The sequence below is a fragment of the Epinephelus fuscoguttatus genome, linkage group LG7 (genome assembly GCF_011397635.1).
Source record: "Epinephelus fuscoguttatus linkage group LG7, E.fuscoguttatus.final_Chr_v1".
In the NCBI taxonomy this organism is placed as follows: Eukaryota; Metazoa; Chordata; class Actinopteri; order Perciformes; family Serranidae; genus Epinephelus; species Epinephelus fuscoguttatus.
The window spans coordinates 12,801,898-12,823,017 of NC_064758.1; the positions used below are offsets into that span (position 1 = coordinate 12,801,898).

The 21,120-nt window shown below is 39.6% G+C and overlaps 2 protein-coding genes across 3 annotated transcripts in view; both read right to left on the reverse strand.

The window, feature by feature from the left end:
• Window positions 1-184: 184 nt before the first annotated feature.
• On the reverse strand, window positions 185-10,018 carry si:ch211-220i18.4 (SRSF protein kinase 3). Its single transcript, XM_049580765.1, has 13 exons — window positions 9,732-10,018; window positions 9,524-9,592; window positions 8,569-8,672; window positions 6,599-6,707; window positions 5,364-5,451; window positions 5,019-5,106; window positions 4,602-4,708; window positions 4,183-4,345; window positions 3,800-3,876; window positions 3,061-3,168; window positions 1,395-1,464; window positions 1,128-1,220; window positions 185-993 (listed from the first exon to the last, which is right to left on the reverse strand). The coding sequence occupies exons 2-13, from the start codon at window positions 9,568-9,570 to the stop codon at window positions 809-811; spliced, it is 1,239 nt and encodes a 412-aa protein (XP_049436722.1). The 5' UTR covers window positions 9,571-9,592; window positions 9,732-10,018; the 3' UTR covers window positions 185-808.
• Window positions 10,019-15,969: 5,951 nt separating this feature from the next.
• plxnb1a (plexin b1a) overlaps window positions 15,970-21,120 on the reverse strand; it is an 81,572-nt gene continuing 76,421 nt past the window's right edge. For both annotated transcript variants that reach the window (XM_049580753.1, XM_049580752.1), the window contains 3 exons: window positions 20,943-21,018; window positions 20,658-20,732; window positions 15,970-18,443 (listed from right to left, as the gene is read on the reverse strand). In XM_049580753.1, coding sequence (XP_049436710.1) covers window positions 18,339-18,443; window positions 20,658-20,732; window positions 20,943-21,018 — 256 coding nt within the window. In that variant the 3' untranslated portion in view covers window positions 15,970-18,338. The remainder of the gene's footprint in view (window positions 18,444-20,657; window positions 20,733-20,942; window positions 21,019-21,120) is intronic.

Below are 21,120 nucleotides of genomic sequence, written 5' to 3' on the forward strand. Positions count from 1 at the left end.
TGGATATAAACGGCTCATTCTAAGGCAACAGTTCTTAGTTTCAGGTAATTATATACTAATGAAAACATAATAATGAATATCATATATTTCTGCTAACATGCCCCCTTAAAGCCTACTGGTTGCCCTGTTAGGCAAATATGTGATTTTTGGATTATATAAATAAAGCTGACCTAACGACATACTGTACATTTGCATTGCATTTAATCTGGCTGTTCATTACACTTTACAAAAAGTAAACTAAAAGAAAAGAAACTAAAGTACATACAATGTGAAAATCATAAAATGTACACTTTTTTTATCACTTTAATTATTAACATTCAGTTCTTCCAAATAATAGCTGCACTGAAAGTTCACACTGGCTTGCAGTGTCAGGCCTGTCAGTGTGGCAAGAGATGACACAGAATCATTTTCTCCTCAAAAGAGCTTCTACTTACAGGACTCAAAGATCTGGCAATCAAGTCAAGTCTCTCCTCTCTGGTCTACACTTGAGAAGATCTATATATAAAAAAAGCCTGACTATAAAGTGCTAAATGGAGCTTCCTATTCTCTACCTGGTATTGAATAAGGACAACATCACATTCCACAGGATTTCACAAATAAATGTGAGTGACATACAAACAGTCTTCTAAATAGCTCTTTGGATTCCTTTAGTATAAAAACTCAAAGATTCCCTCTGCATTTTGAACATCTCACAGATTGAGTCTGTGGCTGGTATGTTCAGATGTTGGCCAGGTCGAGCTGCTGGCAGCATCTGTCTGCGGAGGACTGCAGATGGGGATGAGGCTGGCGGGGCCTTTAGGAGGCTACATCAGGAGGTCAGCCAAGGGTGGCGAAGGCACTGTGCAGCGGTGGCCCTCCTGTCCGGATAGTAATCCAACATGCGCAGAAGGAAGTTTGAGAATCCAGTAGCATCCTCCAACGGGAAGTGGTATTTCTCCACCAGAACATCATAGAGGCTCCAGAACCTCAGTGAACCAACACGACGCAGGTCACCTGGATGACATGCAACCAGTATGACACAAGGATGCTTACAAGTAGCAGTTATGTGATGATTCACTCGGAAGATATCAATAAGAGTAAATCATACTAGCACACTACATACATCAAAAGTGAAGGTACAGACTCACCTCTGCGGCTGAAGTACTCTGCAGAGTATTTACCCGACAAGGCAACAGCTGGGGGGATTTTACCAAGCAGCTCCATGATCTGGGCTATATGGTCTGATGTGGACGGAGAAAACAAACGCTCATGCAAGCATGGGTCACAAAAATGTACAGTTTGTATTTGCATAAACTGCATCAACAGTTGCATTGCAGCTGCAGTGTAATCTCATTGAATCCTGTTTCAGTGATTGTCACGCCTCTGTTAGTGTCAGCACACTGCACGAAACATACCTTCCTCCAGGGAAATGCTCTCTCCAGCTTTGGGTTCAAACAGAGAGTCTCCTGTGACCAATTCAAAGGCCTGAGAGAATGCAAGAGAACATTGAGGGGTGAGATGTGTAGCCAAGTAAGCATCTATGAAGAGGACCATTCAACCACATTAATTGCTAATTTGGTTTTTAATTGTGGCACAAACTGCTATGGCTTGTACCATAAAGGTACGGCCACAGATTTTTTTAGCCATGCTAGCAGGATGGCTGTAAGGATGGTAATGTCGGTCTGTGGGTTAGTCCAACAATTTTTTTGATAGATTAATATAAAATTTGTTGATTTATCAGCAGGTCAAAGTTTTTACTTATACAGTGAAATATGTCCACACCCATTAGATGGAAAGGCACACAATTTTGTACAGACATGCATGATTCCCAGAGGATTAATCCAAATGAACATGTAGAATTTTTTTGCTTACAACTCCCTCACAAAAAAAAAAAAACAATTGTAATACTGTCACATATGCTAACTCCTGCACATATAGATTACCAAATACCTTTAGTCTTATTCAGTTATAACATTTACTACACCACACCTGCAAAAAAATCAAAGCCAAATATTATAGTGTCCTATAGAGTTATGAAGGTTACATGTGAGGCTCCTCTAGGCTCAGTACTAGGCCCACTACTGTTTATTTTGTACAGGAAAAAAAACAGCAATTAAATTCATGATATTAGCAGATGATAGAAATTTAGTTAAGAATGTGAAAAAAATTTCAATACTGTGGAAGAGAGTTAAAATTTCTGAAAAGTTGGTTTCATTTTAAGAAAATCAAACATTACAAAAAGTGATGCTGAAATTTGAAGAGTATCTTAAGAGTATCTTAAAATTAAGGACTTCCTGAAATCAAGTTTCATCGTACACTGTGTATTTTAAACTTTTACTTCTATACAAAATTTACTGTGTAGAAATATTAGGAAACACCTATTAAACATATCTAAATCAAAATGTTACACTTGAAAGCAAGCTATAAAAATTGTAAAAAAAATGACTTATCTCAAATTATTATAACTTAAGAAACAACTAACCCCGTGTTTATTAAATTAAAGGCTCTAAAATCCAGATGTTTGGTAGATTTTTTTATTAGAATTAGCATTACAGCCTCACTCAGCATGGCTGTACTTTAATTGTGGTCCAATCTACCACAGTGTATGTTATTATAGAACAAGTATCATACAAGTAAAAATGTGTCAATATCTGAACACTTTCAGTTTAGACTGCACCCACATAGGAGTCCGCCCATTTCAAGGACAGATACAGATAATTTAGTACTTACTTGTCCCTTGTGTATATTACAAAAGGAACAAAGTTTATCATTTGTTGTTGACAGATGCACAGGTAATCCATAGCAATAGGATCTGATTCTGTTTCTAACCGCTTCCACCCCACTAGCCTACTGGTAGGAGAGACCGTATAGGTGTATAAGCTAGGCAACCAAACTTAGTTAAACTTTAGTTGAATTTCTGATGGAATCCCAAAGATCCCAAAGATACAAATACAATTTTGAGTTAAATTTTGAGAGAAATGTGTATGTATCGATGCACAAGACTATCATTTCCATTTGATGGAATCATGCAGCCAAAACAAACACACAGTGTAAACATCATATAATACATTTTTCTCTCACCATGCAGGCGACACTCCAGATGTCAGCAGGCGGGCCATAGTCAGATCCAAGTAAAACCTCCAGTGAGCGATACTGACGGGTCTGAATCTCCTCACAGAAATGTTTGTACTGACCCAACATAAAGAGACGAAACATTAAAATCTTTATATTTTAGTGTTCATACAGCATTATGTACAACAATGTAAAAAATAAAAACCAACATGAACACGTTGACTTAAAGCACTGACTATCCCTTTTTTCCTACAGCTTCTGAGTGATGAGGTGCTACATGAACATGAACTGTTCAGACTCTTCAAATTGCATTGCAAGATGGCTACGGATGAACACCAGTTGTTTGAAACGGCTTTGGCCGCAACAATGAACGAGTTAGACTTTCTCTAAAAGAGGAACAGAAGACGGCGCTTGAATCTTTCCTTTGCAAGGAGGATGTTTTTGCTGTTTTGCCATCCGAATACGGCAAGAGTCTAATCTACCAGTTAGCTCCGCTGGTAGTGCTCTGGATACGTCACCCCGTGTATTGTTCTGATTGGTCGTAGTGTTATCCAACTGCGTGCAGTGATATTTTCAAATGCATGCTTGGTGCCGCCCCTCGAGTTGGGCCATTTTCATTACTCATAGCCAGACCCTAAATCTTTCTAGATTTGGGTCTGGATTTCCAGGCTAGTGTTCCTATACATTCTAAACAACTTTAGTACCTGGCAAATGTAATATGTCAAATAAGTATAGAGCAACTACTGACCACCCAGCAGGAGCTGCCCAGGTCAGCAATCTTCACTGTAATGTCCTTTAACCTGTATGGACTGACCTTCTCTTTCCCTGAAAGAAACAACAAGAAATCATATATTAACATGTTATCCATTCCAAGAAAAAAAAATGTATGTAAAATGTAAAAATGTATAAGAAATTCTAATATTTGACAAACATTAGATATTAGTTTAATGTCTGATATTTTAACATTTATAGGCCTTAGGTGTTTACAGACCATATACTGTATATTAAAAGCCTGACATTAGCACACAAGCTGGCTTCAAGTACATCTGCTTTGTACACACACACATGCATGGCCACTTCACTCTTAAACAATCTCCAGCATCTGTAGCAATAAAAAAGAGACAACTGTGCCTGTGGACTTGGCTTCTTTCCCAGTCAGTACAGAGGAGCAGCTGCTGTCCCCTGCTGGTACTTTGTGGGACTGCTCCTCCAGACACAGCAGGATGTTCTCAGGCTTGATGTCTGTGTGGATGATTTTACACTGAGTGTGAAGGTAGTCCAGGCCCTGTAGAACCTAGAGACAACACAAAACAGTGATGCTGATGTTTCCTTCTGTACAACCAGTACTGAACTTTTTCAGACCTGTGACTCCATCAGAACTGGTTGATCAAAGTGTGTAGGGCTTAACACCATGTGAAGAACCTTGAATGTTTGTTGTGTCTCATTAAACTCTCAGCAAAAGAGTGAATAAGCAACTTCCAACATGCACCAAATTGTTCCAGTGTTGTCTTAGCATGGTCTTAATTTCTTAGGTGTCAGAGGTTCTTTACCTGAGTAAGTATTTGTTTGACCAAAGGCTGCATCAGTCCAGGATTCCCAAAACAGAGCTGCCAGCCTCTCAAGTCGGGCCCCAACAGCTCCAGCACCAGGCACATGTCTAACCACCAGGCATTAAGGTCATTGTACATGTCTGCAAGCCATTGGCTGGCAGTGTTCATTATACGATGTGATGTAATACTGTCTTCAATGAGCCGACATATTGCCATCTGTTGTTCTATCTCTACAAACAACGCTCTATAAGAGGTTGCACAGATAAATCCTTTATGAGACATATTAATTTCCATGTCATATGGTTGATAGATGCCTTTTAGTGTCTCTTTTAGACACAGTGGCACACACATCCACAAATGACAACTCTCCAGTGTCAGGTTTAGAGTGTGTGCCCAAGAAGTCTGAAAAAAGGATACGGACCCCGTTGACCCCAGCCAGCTTGAACTCATCTAGCAGCTGAACGATCCTTTGACTGAAGGGATGTCGGCTCGTAGGACCACTTGCCTGATTAAAGAGAGAAGAGAGGGGGAGCGGTGAGAGTAAGAAGGGGGAGAAGCCAGACAATAAAAAAGACAGAGAGGAATGGAAAGCATTTTGTGTTCTTGTAAATAGCAAGTGGGGATTGATGAGGACTTTTTAGACGGATGATTGACAAGGGAATGTGAGAGTGGTCAGTTAATGATGGAAAAAAGGAGAAATAGCTTTTGACAGACAGAGTAAGACATGTTAGAGAGAAGAAACTCAAACAGCGGGTCACTGACGCATCGTAGGAGAGCAAGTTCATCCTGTCCTGCTTGGGTGAAGCCACGTCCGCTCTTCAGCACCTTCACAGCGACACGCTGACCCAGCCTGCCAACACAGACACCACATCAGATTGACATAATAAAGTCCACTCTCTGCTGAATGTATGAAAGCTGCTTTTTAGTGTCAAACATGCATTTTGTTATCTTAATATTTGTGATAATCCGGTAATAATTATCATGAGAAAAAAAGTTTAATATCTCAAGTGTCAAATACATGAAAAGAAATGAGTGAGGGACTGTACACAAATTATTAAAGGGGGAGGGAAAGTTGAGATAGGGATGTGTTTTTTGTTATTTTTTTGCTGAAGGAAGGGTTATCAGATTTTTTTCTATGTACAGTGTACACTTCATCTTATTGTGCTCATACTACTGTTATAATAGTCACAGTGACTGGTCAGAATGTGTTATTAGTAGTGCTTTACTCTGTGTTTATAACAATATATCATCACAAAAATGATGTGAATGTGGCTGTTTAAAAAGTGTATGAATTCACACACGATAACACACAGTCTGACATTGGCTTGTAATTTGTGTCTGGATAATTATTCCCAGTTGTATTAACAATAAAATATACAGTAGCTGATATACATATCACACAGTAGTATTTTAATTCATAGGTTAAAATAGCCAGACCAATACAGTAAAATCTTACAAAGCGCTCTAGCAATTTTTCTCCATACATTAGCTAACACATTGAATCATCACACAGTAAGCTAGCTGAGCTAGTTGTACGCTGGTTAACTCTGTAGGTAACTTTGCGCCCAAGATCATCTTTTTTAATCTGATATATGTAGTGGATGTGGTGGTGTTGAAAAATAAAACCTAAAATGGAGCAAATAAAATAATGGCTGGGCTGCATGAGGTCATTAATTCTAGCTCATTCAAATTTATTCAAAATAGAGAAAAAATTATAGCATTGACATACTGTTATAACATATAAAAATCAGACCACTTTTCTAAATTAAGAGGAGGGTCAAAAGGAAATACCCAGTCAACATTAGTATGTTATATATGGGACAATCCCTTATAGGGCCCATTTTTCAGCTCATTTACCACCCACATGGGCCCCACATACAAATGTTGGATGGGTACTGATACTGCCAAGAGTGTTCTTGCTTTTCTACAAAGTGAAATATAAGATTAAACACCCTCCCCACCTCGATATTTTTTGTATAGTCCCTAATTAAACCTACTTGAGGTCGAGACACAGCCAGACAGTGGAGAAATAGCCCCAGCCAAGCTTAGAAACCACCTGGTATCTTCTGTTGAAAGTGTCACCTATCTGGACAGGATGGTACCCACCTGAGGAGAAAAAACAAGAGGAACCTAAGAACATTATTCAGCTGCTTATATTATTCCATGTCTAGTATGTGAAACCTTTTCATCATACAGTACATTTTTTATCTGGTGTTTAGAAAGCTTAATGAGAGAGGACTCAAATGTGGTATTAAAGCTATTTCTGGCATTACAACTTCCTCTAAGCTATGACATGTCTGGAGTGAGTAACACATTCAAATCTCCCAGCGGGACCCTGAAACAATATGATGCATAAGCCTGTATCACTTCTCTTTCAGCCAGTATGACACAAAGGTCCTGGACATTGTCAGAGATCTTGAAATTAAATCTCTATTTCTATTAAACGTGAACATGATATAAGGTGATAAAAAATTTATTACTGTGTCAGCTATATGTGGTATCACACACTCAGCAGTTTCTCTGCTGTAGAGAGGTACACGCAGAGACCTGCACAGCTGGCAGGGAGGGAGAGAGGAACAGGGACCAAGGTTAGGATGCTAAGGTGGCAAAAAGATACTGCAGGTTAAAGTGATATCAGAGGGAGCGAAGGTTGAGTGTGACCATGAGGGTTAAGAGAAGCACTTAAGGTGTGTTCAGACAAAACGTGCAGCTAATTTTTGTGTGGTGCAATTACCTAGAAAGTTAAAGCACAGACGCAAACACACAAAGAATTTACACTGGGCAACAAAGAGATGCAGATACACCTTTCTAAGAGTTGAAATCTTTCAACTTGAGCGAAAAAATTGTGTGACACTGTGACGCTGAGAATCAGAAATGTGGGCACCCAGAGCTCTACGATATCCGTACTTTAAGGAGACACAAGCAGAGGGCTTGGGGAAAAGTGTGTGAAGCCATTAGACTACACAGTAAGTTCTCAAAATATGTAGTTGGCACTTGATTCCTGCTATCTGTTGTACTTTACGACAAAGTCAACACTAACGTTAGTGATAGCTGCCTTCTATGGTTAGTTAGCACGACCATTAGGGGCTGTGTCCACTGAAGTCCAGCATACTTTTTTAAAATTCTTTGCAGTAGGAGTGCCGCATTTTTACTCTACGCTACGAACGGCAGCCACATGACAAGGCGAGGCACATTTGTTTTCGCGCTGAGCAATGCACATTTGGTGATTTTTCTCTGAGCGCAGAGAGTTAAAAAATTTTCACTTTGGATCATCACTGTCACTTTTTACCTAGCTATCTAATTACAGTGGAAAAGTGGCAGGACAAATACCACAAAGACCAACCATCATATCTTTGATGGACGCATGGCCTTAGCACAGCTGGCACTCCGCTGGCCACATTAACGCAAGTAACTCAAGGGAAAAATTTGCTTCGCATTTAGTCTTAAGACACCTTGTAGTAGAGTAGATAAAAATTTAGACTGTATTTTAAGCCTGTAAAATATCCTGTTTAACAATCCCTGATTGTAAAAGATGACCAGCCTATACATGGTTATATAATTTAGCTAATGGCTTCAAGACTAAAATATCTCAACAAATACTGAATGGACTGCAATGAACTCATGCACTGCCAGTAATGGTCTCCAGTGACTTTAAACCAATCGGAATCACAAACAATTTTTTTGGTCATGTATGAACAGGTTTGTCTTATTTGAACCAAAAAAAACTGTATCTACAACTTGATCAAGACAGAAAAGTAAAGGCGAAATTTAACACCTATTCTCATTCACACATAGCTGAAGACTGCAGAGATAGAGTCTGCATTGTTGAGGAAGGAATCATTCAGCACTACCTTGTGTGGACTGCTCTGAGGGGACTGAGAGGCGTAGGATAAAAGTGTGGTGACATTGGCAGCGGTGAATGAGTACATCTGCAGATGATGGAGTGAGTTAAGAGACTCTCTTGTACCATAACAGTATTCTCTGGGGTCCTCAGAGTCCTGGCTGTCCTTTGGATCCAGCTGCTCGTGGCATCCTAACGCCTCAAAGTTATTAGAGGACCCTGCTTCACTCCTACAAACACACACAGACATGTCACATAAAAACTTGATTTTCTATGGTGTCCTGCTTTACTGCCTGTGCATCCTCTGCATTCTGTGCGAGCGTGTCAGTGTTGGGTTGCTGAGGGCAGCCGGGAGAGTTGAACTACTTTTAGAGTTTCCCACAGACTCACAATGCCATGGAAACTTGTCCCGCTGCCTGGCTTAGAGTGGACAAGCAGCATCGGAAGTTGCACTATTTCTGACTCAACTGTAAATCATTTTGCAGCAACCTGATAACACTGCATCCCAGCTGCTGTGGATATCGACTGTAGAGAGGGTTGGGTCACGTCATGTCGGAAAATACTGAGCACAGGTCAGATTTCTGTGTGGCTGGAGAGACGTACAGTAGGGTTTGATGTTAGATATAGCAGCCTTGTTCTTACATTAACTAAACATAATCGAATGTGCGTCATTTCAAAATTTTCAAACAGTTTGCTGATTAAGTATTTTCTTTTTTTTCCCTGTAAACTGTGTAAGACTTGAGGACTTGACACTTTGGTATCCTACCTGAAACTCTACACTACCATTGAAGTCACCTCTATGATATCTAAAATAATGCCGGCATGCTTTATTTGTGTATTGCTAAACTTAACTGCTCCAAACTGCATTGCTGTGGCCATGGAAAAAAAGTTTATGAGCCAGGCTGCACTTTGATGAGCTCAAGCACTAATTCAAGGTGGCATAATGCTTTTGCAGCATTTTGTGTGTTTCAGGTTTAAAACACAATCTGTCTGCGGTTAAATTACCCATTGTTTCTAAAGTTTCAAGTGCAATAAGAAGATTTTCCTACAGTACCACAGATAAGAAAAGTCCCATACTTACTGATTTTGCTGAGCAGCTATGTTTGCGGAGAGGGGACTCCTTTGCATGGTGTGGTTCAGCAGTTGCAGCCTGCAGACACAGCAGACAGCGGAGCACTTAAATAGCAGGTATCATAAGTTAAAAAGTAGTAGATATCTGAAGATGAAATCTTTGGCATGAAGCAGGAGAAAAACAAATACAGCGGCAACTGCAAGTGAAACTGCAGCACCTTTAACTTGTTGAGCAGTTGAGCAGCTGCTGGGTGGTGTGGGGTCCGATAGATCTCTCAGGAGACTGGGAACGCCAGCAGCAGTAGTCAGCAGGGTCTAAACATGGAAATCCCCTCCAGCCTCCCAATTCACTGCCAGCCAGGCCTTTACCTGCTGATCTGTGTCATGTATATCCTATACTCCCAGTCTGACTGCCTCTCTCTTTATCTCTACTCCCCAATTTTTCTTTGTTCGCTACTGTGGGAGAGCCTAACGGAGATCAGAGGGCTAAAAGATGAGGAGTGTCATGTGGAGCAAAACACACCGAGAGAGAAGAGAGAGAGAGACAGCTGCTGATTCCCTCACCCCCCTTGTCTCAAAGGGAGTTTGACCTTTGCGCCATGGGGATCACAGATTGCCAAACCTGGCTTGAGAATGGGATCCCCATCCTCCAACAAGATATAAAGTACCACAATAAAGTCACGAGAACAAAGGTCAGCTGAGGAGATATTTCTTTCTTTTTTTTTTTTTTCCCCACATCTGGTGTTACCCATTAGACAAAGGCACTTGGAGGGATAGACCACAGGTGTGAATGTGTGTATTAAGTAAAAAGCACTTTGCTTTACTTTACCCCAAAAACCCACACATTAAATTAACACAGAGGGAGCAAAGGTTGAGTGTGAGCAGGCTGCATGTGACCATTTCAAGGAAGTGGCACTGTGTGTGAAAACATGTGGTGTAATCTTTCTAAATATACCTATACTCATTTCATCCTTCATCACTGCTCTGTTTGTCTGTGCATTCGTGTCATCCCCTTTTTTACCCTTTGAACTCTGCAATAGAAATGGTTGGCCAGTGCTTACATTGTGATTTTTGCTCACTGTGATATCATTTCTTAAATATTTTATTTCCCTGAAATCTGTACAAGCTGAGCTTAAAGTTGATGCTAGCCCACAATAATTGATAAAAGTATTGACATTGTGTCATGAAAAAATACAAAGAATCAGATTTTTCTCATCAGATTTTACAAAATCAAAACACAAGGTGTATTGATCCAAAAGATTTTAAATGTAGAAACATAAACATTTCTTAACACACACATTTTTGTGTGGATTTGCACCACTGTAGTGCAATGGCATCATTGCTGACATACGTTTGCACCATACATGAGGTAAGGTCAGGATGTGATGACAGAGAAGACAGACGCCTCAGCTTTCTGCAGCAAAACGAATGTATGCTCTAGCTATTATTGTTCTTTTTCTTTTTTTTCATTTTTTTTTTTTTTTAGATCTATTTAAACAGGATCATCCAAACAATTACCTCCTGCAGCTGTCAGCGGGATGTGTGTTTCAAAGGGTTAATTGGTAGACATCACTCAAGGATGCAAGTCCTCTCTTGCAATTCCCTTTCAAAAAATTGAAAGCATATTTGCAGTAATATTTTGGGGAAAGATCTTAAAGGTCAATTTTCCATTGTATCTTTTTTTTTTTTTTTAATGTCTAGAAAGAGAGGTCCACACTTGGTAGTGTAGTATGGTATGGTAGTCCCCTGTTGGTCATATAAGAATGTATGTGTGTGTTTGTGTACATATATATATATATATATATATATATATATATATACATATATATATTTTATGTGTGTTTATGTGTGTCTGGGGTGGGGGTGTGCACATCTTGAGAAAACTTTCCACATCCCAAACCTTGAGTCTCTGCTCTCTGCACACTGCACTGTTAACACTCCCTCTCTGACATGGCACAAGATTTCATGGCTGATCCTGCCGAGCCAAAGGGCTGCTGGGTACGTGAGAGAGAACTGATGGCGTTAAAGGGAGAGAAACAAGAGGTGATGAGCTGGGTATCGTGTGTGTGTGTGTGTGCGCAGGGTGTGATGGGACTTCAGCATGAGAACACTTGGCCTTCACCGCTCAGATACTGAGGGCCTCTCGACCTCACGTGAATAACTGTTCACAGTTAGATGATGTATTATCAGAGCCCCTTATGTGGGCTCTTAACTATTCTGACTATACAGCACCCTGTGCCTGAAGTGGTGTTGGCTACTTTGCATTGTGGACATGTTCTTACCAACATGGTTTGAATTTCAACATATAAAAAGTAAAATATGTATTTTTATCCAAAGCCCAGAAATCCCTTTTCTGCTGCTGCATTATGATTAAAAATGCAAAATGGGTCAAGTGATTTTGAAAACAAGTTGATCAAAGTAAATTAACACTTTAAGTCTCCTTTGTTTAATACATAACAAAAGTAAAATGAACAAGAGGTGGATTTACGAGGAATTATGTGCCATAATCATGGATGAATAGGGTGAACTGGATACAGTGTTAGAGGCGTGGCCCCGTTCAGTTCAAGTTGGTTAGTGGGGCAAAGTTTGATTTCCATGTGTAAAATTACCTGGATCTCCTGCTATGAATCCACATCATTGGGTCCCTGGAGCAGGTTGCATCTGAGGGGCTTACTTCCAGTTTAGCCCTCTGCTAACTTGAATGGAGATAAAATAATTCAATTGTGAAGTTCTTTTAGACTTTTAAAATGTTATCAGACCAAATGGATCAAGTCCCGATAGTGAAACAAGTCATTCTGTGGGGGTTGTGACGCTCAAAAAAATGTACCCACTGATTTACAGGCATCTCCTTCAGAATGTCAGTCTACAGGAAAAAGTCCTTGGGCCCCACGGCATCACATAACAGAGCTGTAATTCCACGGTGAGGCCACTATCTCGAATTGACTTCAATGCCTGGTGCTGCTCCCAGGGGCTTGGCTGTTACTCTCCGCCGCCAGTGACTTGTTGGAGTCAAAATATTTTCTTTATTATCATCATTTCCAGTATAAAAAACCAACATAATCACTTTTTTTTCACATTTCAGCATCAGCATTAAGTCAAATTAAGAGGTTTTGGTAGAAGGTGGATTTATTGACCTTTGAACAGAGCCAAGCTAGTTATTTCCCCTCATTTTCAGGCTTACGCTAAGCTAATTACCTGCATGCTTTAGCTCAAGCTTTTGGCAAGAAACCAAAAAGGCATGATTTCTGTAAATATCATATTTATCGTTTAAAATCAATTCAAAATCAATACTCTGCCACAGTGGAGCTCTGCCAGGCTGGCAAAGGTGCGATCAGATCTCACTTTTGGGTGCCAGGGAGAAGCCAAGCAGCAACATTTTTGGATGATTAAAATCTTTGTGAATTATGCAAACACAGTGCTCTGGAAGCCTTGTGTATGTAAACAGTGACATGGACACTTGTTTGCACTGAGAGGTGTGAATTCAACTACGGTGAGACTGCAGTCAGTGGTGATGGCACATTTTCCTGGGTCAACCTCTTTGATACAAAGTGTCAAAAGAACCAAACCCTCTCAGCTTCATCACTTTATTGCATTGTTTTGTTTTTTGTCTTTTGGTCAATCCTCCTGTGTCCTGCTATTACTGATTAATGTGAGTCCAGTCTTAAGCTGAAAAGCCTGTGCTGGCTGTAACTATTTTCCGTTTTCAGAGAGCTGTAATAAGACACTTCCCACAGGAGCAGGAAGTGCGCGTGTGTGTGTGTGTGTGTGTGTGTGTGTGTGTGTGTGTGTGCGTGTGCACACGTACGCTGCTGAGAGACATCCAAACAGCACCTGCATGGATCTGGATCACTGGGTTAGTAGGAGATAAATATCAGGTGATAAAAGAGGTTTGTATTACATTCATTTTGTCCTAGTTTTACCTCTAAAACTTAATATTAAATTCATTTTTTAATGATATAACCAGTCATTTATCAAAAACATAATAAGGCGTGGAGGGTCGATTCATCTTGTTTTTACTATAGTTCTTTAAAGTGCAAATAAATCATACCAGTAGTATTGGAGGAGCAATGGCACAGAACAGCCTCAAACAGGACAAGACACATTTATAACCAAAGTTCACACACATGTACACATTTCCATTATACATGCTAACACATGCACACACACACTCTTCCTCACCTTTAGTTTGGCCTATCTGACTCTCACCCCGGTCTGGAGTGAAACGTGACCTGCATTCATTCACTATGATGCTGCGGCTAATTTAAGACTCACACTGATCCCCCTTGAGTGCTTGAACACACACACACACACACACACACACACACACACATTAAACACTTTCCAGGGTGGCCAGTTATCACAGCTTTGAGATTTCATCACCTCCCAGCCTCATGAAAAAACCAACGCACAGTTGTCACCTGACACTCACGTGCTGCATGGCAGATGAATGTTGAGCTATTTATCTGTTTTACTCATAAACTTCTGACACTTTTACAGTAAATGCTGTCTGCACAAAACATAACACAGAATTTGAATTGTTTGGGATCAGGCCATGCATGGTTTAGCATTACCAGCTGTGTGTGACAGGTGTTCAGTCTCTTGGAGAGAGGAGGCACAAATATGGAGCTCCCAGCCTGGCTTTGCAGCTAATGTGCTAGTTGACACTAGATTAGCTAGCCACAGACTGGGATAGCCTGGGATTTGTTATTATTAGCTACGACAACAGCTTAAGACTAAACTGCCTAAACTGTAGCTCTTTTTGATTGGCCATTTACACATTTAACATTTTATATATCACAGAAGGAAAAGCACAGGTGTAACTAATAACTTCCTGGTCCTGTGTTGTGCATGCTGGCTCACTGTTGTGGCTAACTGACACACCTACATTAACCAGAGCCATTTATCTTTATATTATTAGTTACACCTGTGTGACAGATTACACTGTCTGCTGTTCAAATGCCATTTTAATACAACAGTAAATATGCCATCGCTCATGATGTGACACGGCAGAAATATTGACATACAGGTGTAACTAATAACATTAAAATGGCTGAATTCATGTGAGTAATTTCAAGTTCAAAATGTCCTTTGGTAAATGTGAAGAATAAAACAAATTGATCAGGCGACTAACCCCTGCTTAAGCGGAATTTATACTTCTTTGTGGAATCGATGCCATACCTACGATGTAGAGCTTACACCATACCCTGCACTGTAGTCTGACGTGCGCTTTCCCAGAAATGTAACTACACATCACAGCAACACAGACCTCCTGTCTATTTTTGTAAGTTGAAAACCATTTCCCTCAGTGGAAACAAAGCTTTTATTTACTTTAATTTCACAGAAAAGAAACTATAAATTGTGAAGACAATAAAGCCTCCACAAAATAGCATTTCAAGTCTTGTGTTTATCCTGCTAGCCACTCGGCTAATCTATACAATGTTACATGCCATAGGCTTGTGCTCATAACATTAGCATGTTGTATTTGTGGGGGAAAGGTGTCCCAAAAAAAAAGAGACTTTTGACTTCTTTTTTTTAATACTGAAGGAAAGGAGGACTTGGATATGATATGTGCGATTTGCAAGCTGTGTCATATAAGAATAAATTACTCTGGGAATACTACGAACATGAGGGCCCACCTCACCTCACACTCCACCATAGCTAGCTAAACCCTCTGAAAAATTAACTAACACTGGACACACTTAACTGACAAAAGTACCATCAAACTTTGAACTTGGTATATCTTGATATATATATAGATCTAGCTTGATACCTGCTCATGCACTTTATCTAGCCTCACAGAGGGCATTAAATCTGCCAACAGTTTAGTTTGTCTGGTGTGTGCAGCATTTCTGACAGGTTTTATGACAGTGTTGGTCAGTCTGTCTGCTTTGCATCACATTTTGCTGCAATAAAAATGATTAAAGAGAGATGAATGGACTGAAGACTTCAACTTATGAGCTAAAACTGATGGTGACAAAGTCTTCCTTTGAGGAAATAATCTGCAGTTGGAAAAAAGGTAATAAATCGCAATATATTGTATCGCAAGACTCAGCATATCGCAATAATATTGTATCGTGGGTCCTCTGACCATTTCCACCCCTAATGAGTACATGACTAGTGAATCTCCTGTGTCACAGTTAATCCTGTAAAAATACATGAATATGTGAGATGCTTTATGACCCCAAGATCCACCAAAATCAATCAAAATGGAAATATAAAAGTAGCACAACAATTGGGTATGTCATTTTCAAAAAAATCTGACGTAAAGTGAAGGAATAAGTTGTTCAACTCCACACTTTGCCACACATGAACCTTTGGATTACTGAATGTAACTGTGAAAATGTTGCAACATGTTGATGCAAACTAACCTTTCTCTAAACTGGACCAACAGCGGACTAACAAACAGGACGAGCTGCTGTAAAAGCTAAATAACTTCAGACATTCATTAACATCGGGACCACTTTATTGCATCACATTAAGTTGTTGTTAGGTTCATCCTATCAATTAGTAAGAGAACACTAAAGTCAGGATCACTTAAGAGCAGTTTGTATCTACAGGAAAAACATCAGAACGGAGCTTTGCATCCACAAGTAAGCAACAAGCAACACTAATGTGCAAAGAAGGTTTCTTGAATGTACAAATTAATCGTTTGCAACATTAAAAATCATACCTCTCTATTGCGTCTAAAACTGATGTAAAATATAAAAGGAGAGATTGAAAGTATCAGAATTTCAAGACAGCTGATGTGAATTTGACTTGTAGTGACTAAGAAACACCATAAGGTTAAAAGAAATGACAAAGCCTCTTTCTTAAAAACAAAACATGATGTTGCATCTGATTTGGAGGGGCATAACCACTATTATTTAATATGTCTGGAATTAATAATCAACAACATTATGCAACAGAATAAATACAAAATAAATTAAATTAGAAAAAACTAGTAAAAGGCTTTCACATGTGGCGTTACAGAACACAGGCGCCTGTGTTTATAAATCATTTCATCTGATTTAAGTCTTGAGAGAAAGGGAAGAAGTCCTAAAAGATAAAGAGCTACGGCTTTGCTTCACCATAACACATAATATTAAAGGGTTGTACTGATAGTTACACAGACTAAATTTTGAAAATATGACTGCGGTGTATTGAAGTGGGGAAAATATAATTACTGACATAAGTTCTGGCTGTGCAGAAAAACGGTAAATCCAAAAACAGAATATAATGTCCAGACAACAGCCAAAGCATCTTAAAAATATGGAAGATCAAACCTGACTTTAATAAAAGAAAAAAAGACATAATTAAATTTAAATCCATCTATAAAATGCGAATATATGAAAAGTAACTGTATAAATATGTAGTAATCTAATTCCACATCATTTACTTCACAGTCACCTCAGATTTACGCTCCATCAACAACCTACATACTTCAGGAAAAATACAGTCACTCACACACATTTAAAAAAAATCCCATTGAAGAAAAATATATTACACTAATGGAAAGTGGGGAAGGGAAATAAATACTGAAGTGGCAGCAAAACATAAATAATGTAGAACGACATATTCCTCAATTCCTTTGTGCATTGTTTGTATATTTGTGCATTTATTTCCTAACAAGTCAGGCTTGGCCTTTCATAAGTAATAAGATCTTTTTTTAAAAAAACTGAATTAGTACAGATTACAGTAGCGCTGTTATGGATTGTTTCTACATTTAGTTAAAGATTTTAATGTTATGGTTTTCTTGCGGACGGATCAGTTAATGAGTTAGCGGTATTATACCTCTGCCAAACTGTCTCGGGTAATCCACATAAAAACGAGTGTTCATAAAACATTTGCAGAACATTACCAAAGAAAAGAAACATTCACAACAGCAGTAGGTCAAAGCGGGTTGTTTTCATGTACTACATACTCAACTAAATAAAATCAACACTTGTACAAAACACTGGTTTTCCGACTACGAGGCAGCATCTATGAGTTGCGGTAAAAAGGACAACTGGCGATGTGAAGCGTAAAAAATGAGAAAGAGAGCCCATCCTGGGAAACTGTTTACACAGAGCAACAAACTGTCCAATAACAGCTAGTTCAGCGTCATAGAGTAAGACTTGGTAGAATGATTTTAGGAAGCTAAAAGCAGAATGAAAACATCCTTCGAGTATGATAAGCCGTTGCTCAGGCATCCACAGCACTTTGTCATTATCTGTTTGTCCTTTATGTAAGACTTTGACATAACGCAATAAAAAACTCTGATGACGTTAAAGTCCTTAAAGTCCTTTTCCCTTTTCCTTACCGTCCACTTTCTTCATCCAGCACACCTTCAGCATTCATCCCTCTGCAGGGGACCAACGAGTATAGCTGTAAACTTGCAGGAATGTTCAGTGCAGTTTGTCGAGGAAACCATCAAGTCCAGCGAGACACATGGAGTCGGAAGAAAAACAAAAAGATCTCTTTTTATATTATGTCTCCCTTTTGTTTGAATGCAACGTGGGAAATCCTTATGAGAGATGACACAGTTGTTTTAATGTGCTTAATTTCACATTTTCTTCTTTTTTTCCCCCTCAAAGCAGTGTCATTTTACTCCCAGTGTTAGGACCTGTGGAAATGTCGAGGGTATCCTCCTGGATATGGAACAGTGATCCTCTTAAGATAATTTCTCCCTTCACTGAAAATCAGTCTGTCAAAATGACAGCAAAGTCACAGCGCACGCCACGAAGTTCCTCTGTTCTCATTCGTCTTAAAAAAGAAAGGACTTTGCTTTTTTTCTCCAGGAGACACAACCTCCTCCTATCACTGTCCACTCTTCAAGGTTAAAGGAGAAATCCATCTCGCCCTTTGGGTCATAGGTCTGTGACTTTATTTTCTACAGCAGCGGCGATCTGTTGGAGCCTGTACCCAAGCTGCATCTTCTGGGCTGTGGAGTCCTCTTCCAGGGCTGTGATAATCTGACGGAAGATGGAAATCATTAAAACTTTACTGGGAACATGTTGTCATCAACAGGCAGTCAGCCATTTTGAAAGGGTAAGTGTAAGACTGTTATCCGCTGGCTGTTCATTTAAGTGTCAAAAAGAACTGCTAAACAAACACAAAACACGATTCAGGGAATAAGATTCAAAATATAAAGTATACAGTCGGACACATGGGTAGGCTAACGTTCAGTGTTTCATTTGCTAGATACCGATGGATTAATTATGCATGATTAGCCAACGGTATGTTAGCAGCCAGTTAGCATAACAGCATAGCATGTCCAGATGATTGTGTAATTGAAGGTCCTGTACTCACTCATTTGGAAATTGGACATGGGCCTTTTGAAGTGAAGATTTTACATTTTTGAACTGCTGACAGGTGTAGGCACTAACGCCAAATGCTAGCTAGAAGTCAGGGACATGACGTGCTGTCAAGGTCTGATATCTTTAACTAACTTGAGTTTCGTAATATTTCACTCCTTTGCCTAGGCCAAGAGCTTCACTTCATGGCCATTTGTCTTTCGCGCAAACTTAAAAATATCGTACAATGTACGATTGACAGGTGATTAGGCCGGCAGCTACCATGGCTACGGACACTTATCTTTCCAACATTGTGGCACCACCCCAGAATGCTGCGCAATTCACATTCCCTATACCCCTTTCCCGAACATCAATTGTCCAATCATAGCTTAGCTACTGTAAGGCATGGCAGATATGTCAAGCTGTCGATTTCTCTACATGCTGACATGGTGTGTGTGAGGCTTTAGTAACAGCCATTCTCTGCATTTAAAGAGATTGGAGGGTGGTGTCGTTTTTTTTAGCTCACTAGAAACAAAGACAGAGGAGCAGAAATGTACAGAATGGATTTAAAAGAGTATTTATCTGCCCTGAAGTAAGCTAGAATTTCTAGCATTACTGGCTAGTTTACTACCTGCAGTGGTAACATCAGGGGCAAGAAACACATAATTATCTAACTACATTAGTTTGTGAGGTTACAGGTTATAGCATAAAAATAAGAAGCCCCATTATCCATTGTGTGGTGTTTCTCCTCTGTGGAAGCTGGGTGTAGATAGAAACTATAAGACTGTAGGCTTAAATTAGTGGCTGTGTCCTGCTCTTCATTGGATTTGAGAACATTTACACTCCAGCAACTCGAGCTAATGTTACAGTGAAGCAGCTTTACATTCACCCTGGACATCAATTAGTCCTCATCCTAAAAGCATTTTCTCTTGTAATGATATAAGCAGGGCTGAGTACTCAATACCTTTCAGGTATCGGCCGAAATAACCAAGTACCATGTAGTATACGGTCAAATGATAGTTGCATTTGATCCTTTGTGTACCCAGATCTCAAGAATGACTATTTATATGGTTTTGCTCATAGCCAACATGTGATTGGCCCACTACCAGAACAGCTACAACCCATACAGTCTCTGGTGCGGTGAACTCAAGAAAGTTTTTTTGACAGAGTTGGCACTTCAGCATGCTGAGATATCACCAAAACATTCAAAAGTATGGCGTTACTACATGCCACTCCATCCACATGATGGGCATTAAAAAGGATTAAAATGAAGTACTCTATTGGTTTATCACTTTAAGAGCACTGGTATTGGTACTGTACTGGTATCGTAATTTTCTAAACAATGCATAACCCTGTTTGGCCAAGCAGGATTGCACTAGAACATGTCTTGCAGGTCGTCTACTTACTTCATTATCTGAAGAGGACGATCACTTTTTGCCTGGGACATGCAGCTTCAGCTTCAGTCTTTTAGCACTGTGTCATGGATGTGGCCATCAAGGGCATATTTTTTCAAGGTTCTTGTTTTAAAACGCGACTACTGGAAACATGACAAAGACTGTATTTTTTTAACCTTCTCACGACGCTAATGTTAGGCTAATTAGCTAGCTCGCTAGCTGCAGCTGAAACAATCTGCAAGACAGCTGCCATTACAGCTGATATATTTGACTAAGGCTGAAATGCACCACCGTTATCACTAGAAAATGCATATGTGCCATGGTACCTATTGGGGGCAGGGCTTATGTTTTACAAATTAATATTCTCCTACTGTGATACTGTATTTTCCGCACTTACAGAGGTTCAATTATTTCTTCATGTAGTCGAAATGCATCTGAACCACAGCACAACATACTGAACAACCACACAGTCATGTTTTTGTATTTGCATCATACTCACTTGATCATAGTATTTGTTGATGTACTTGTACAGCTCGTGCAAAGCCACAAGGCAGTTGACCTCGGCAGCATAATTCTGTTTTGTGAGAGTAAAAATAGAGAGGTGGAGAAACGTCAGGAGGGTGAAGGCTGTTAAAAACTGCATCTGCTGCCATTCATATTTTATTTCAACTCCACATCTTGCATGTTAGGCACCCACCCAGATGGAAACTTCCAGGACCTGAAATGATTTACGTGTTCAAAAAGTTATTCTTGCAAAATGGGAAAACAAGAGCGGGTAACGTACACGGGAGAGTTCTGCTAGAGCGGAGTTCATCTCCTGGTCACTGGCGGAGATGGTCTGACGGATGTCTGCATAGTACCTGGACAGAGAGGAATATAGTGTTATGTACAGAAAAGAAAGAAAGAACTAAATGGAATTATTGGTGAGATGAAAACAGCTTGACAACAGATACTCTTTCTAT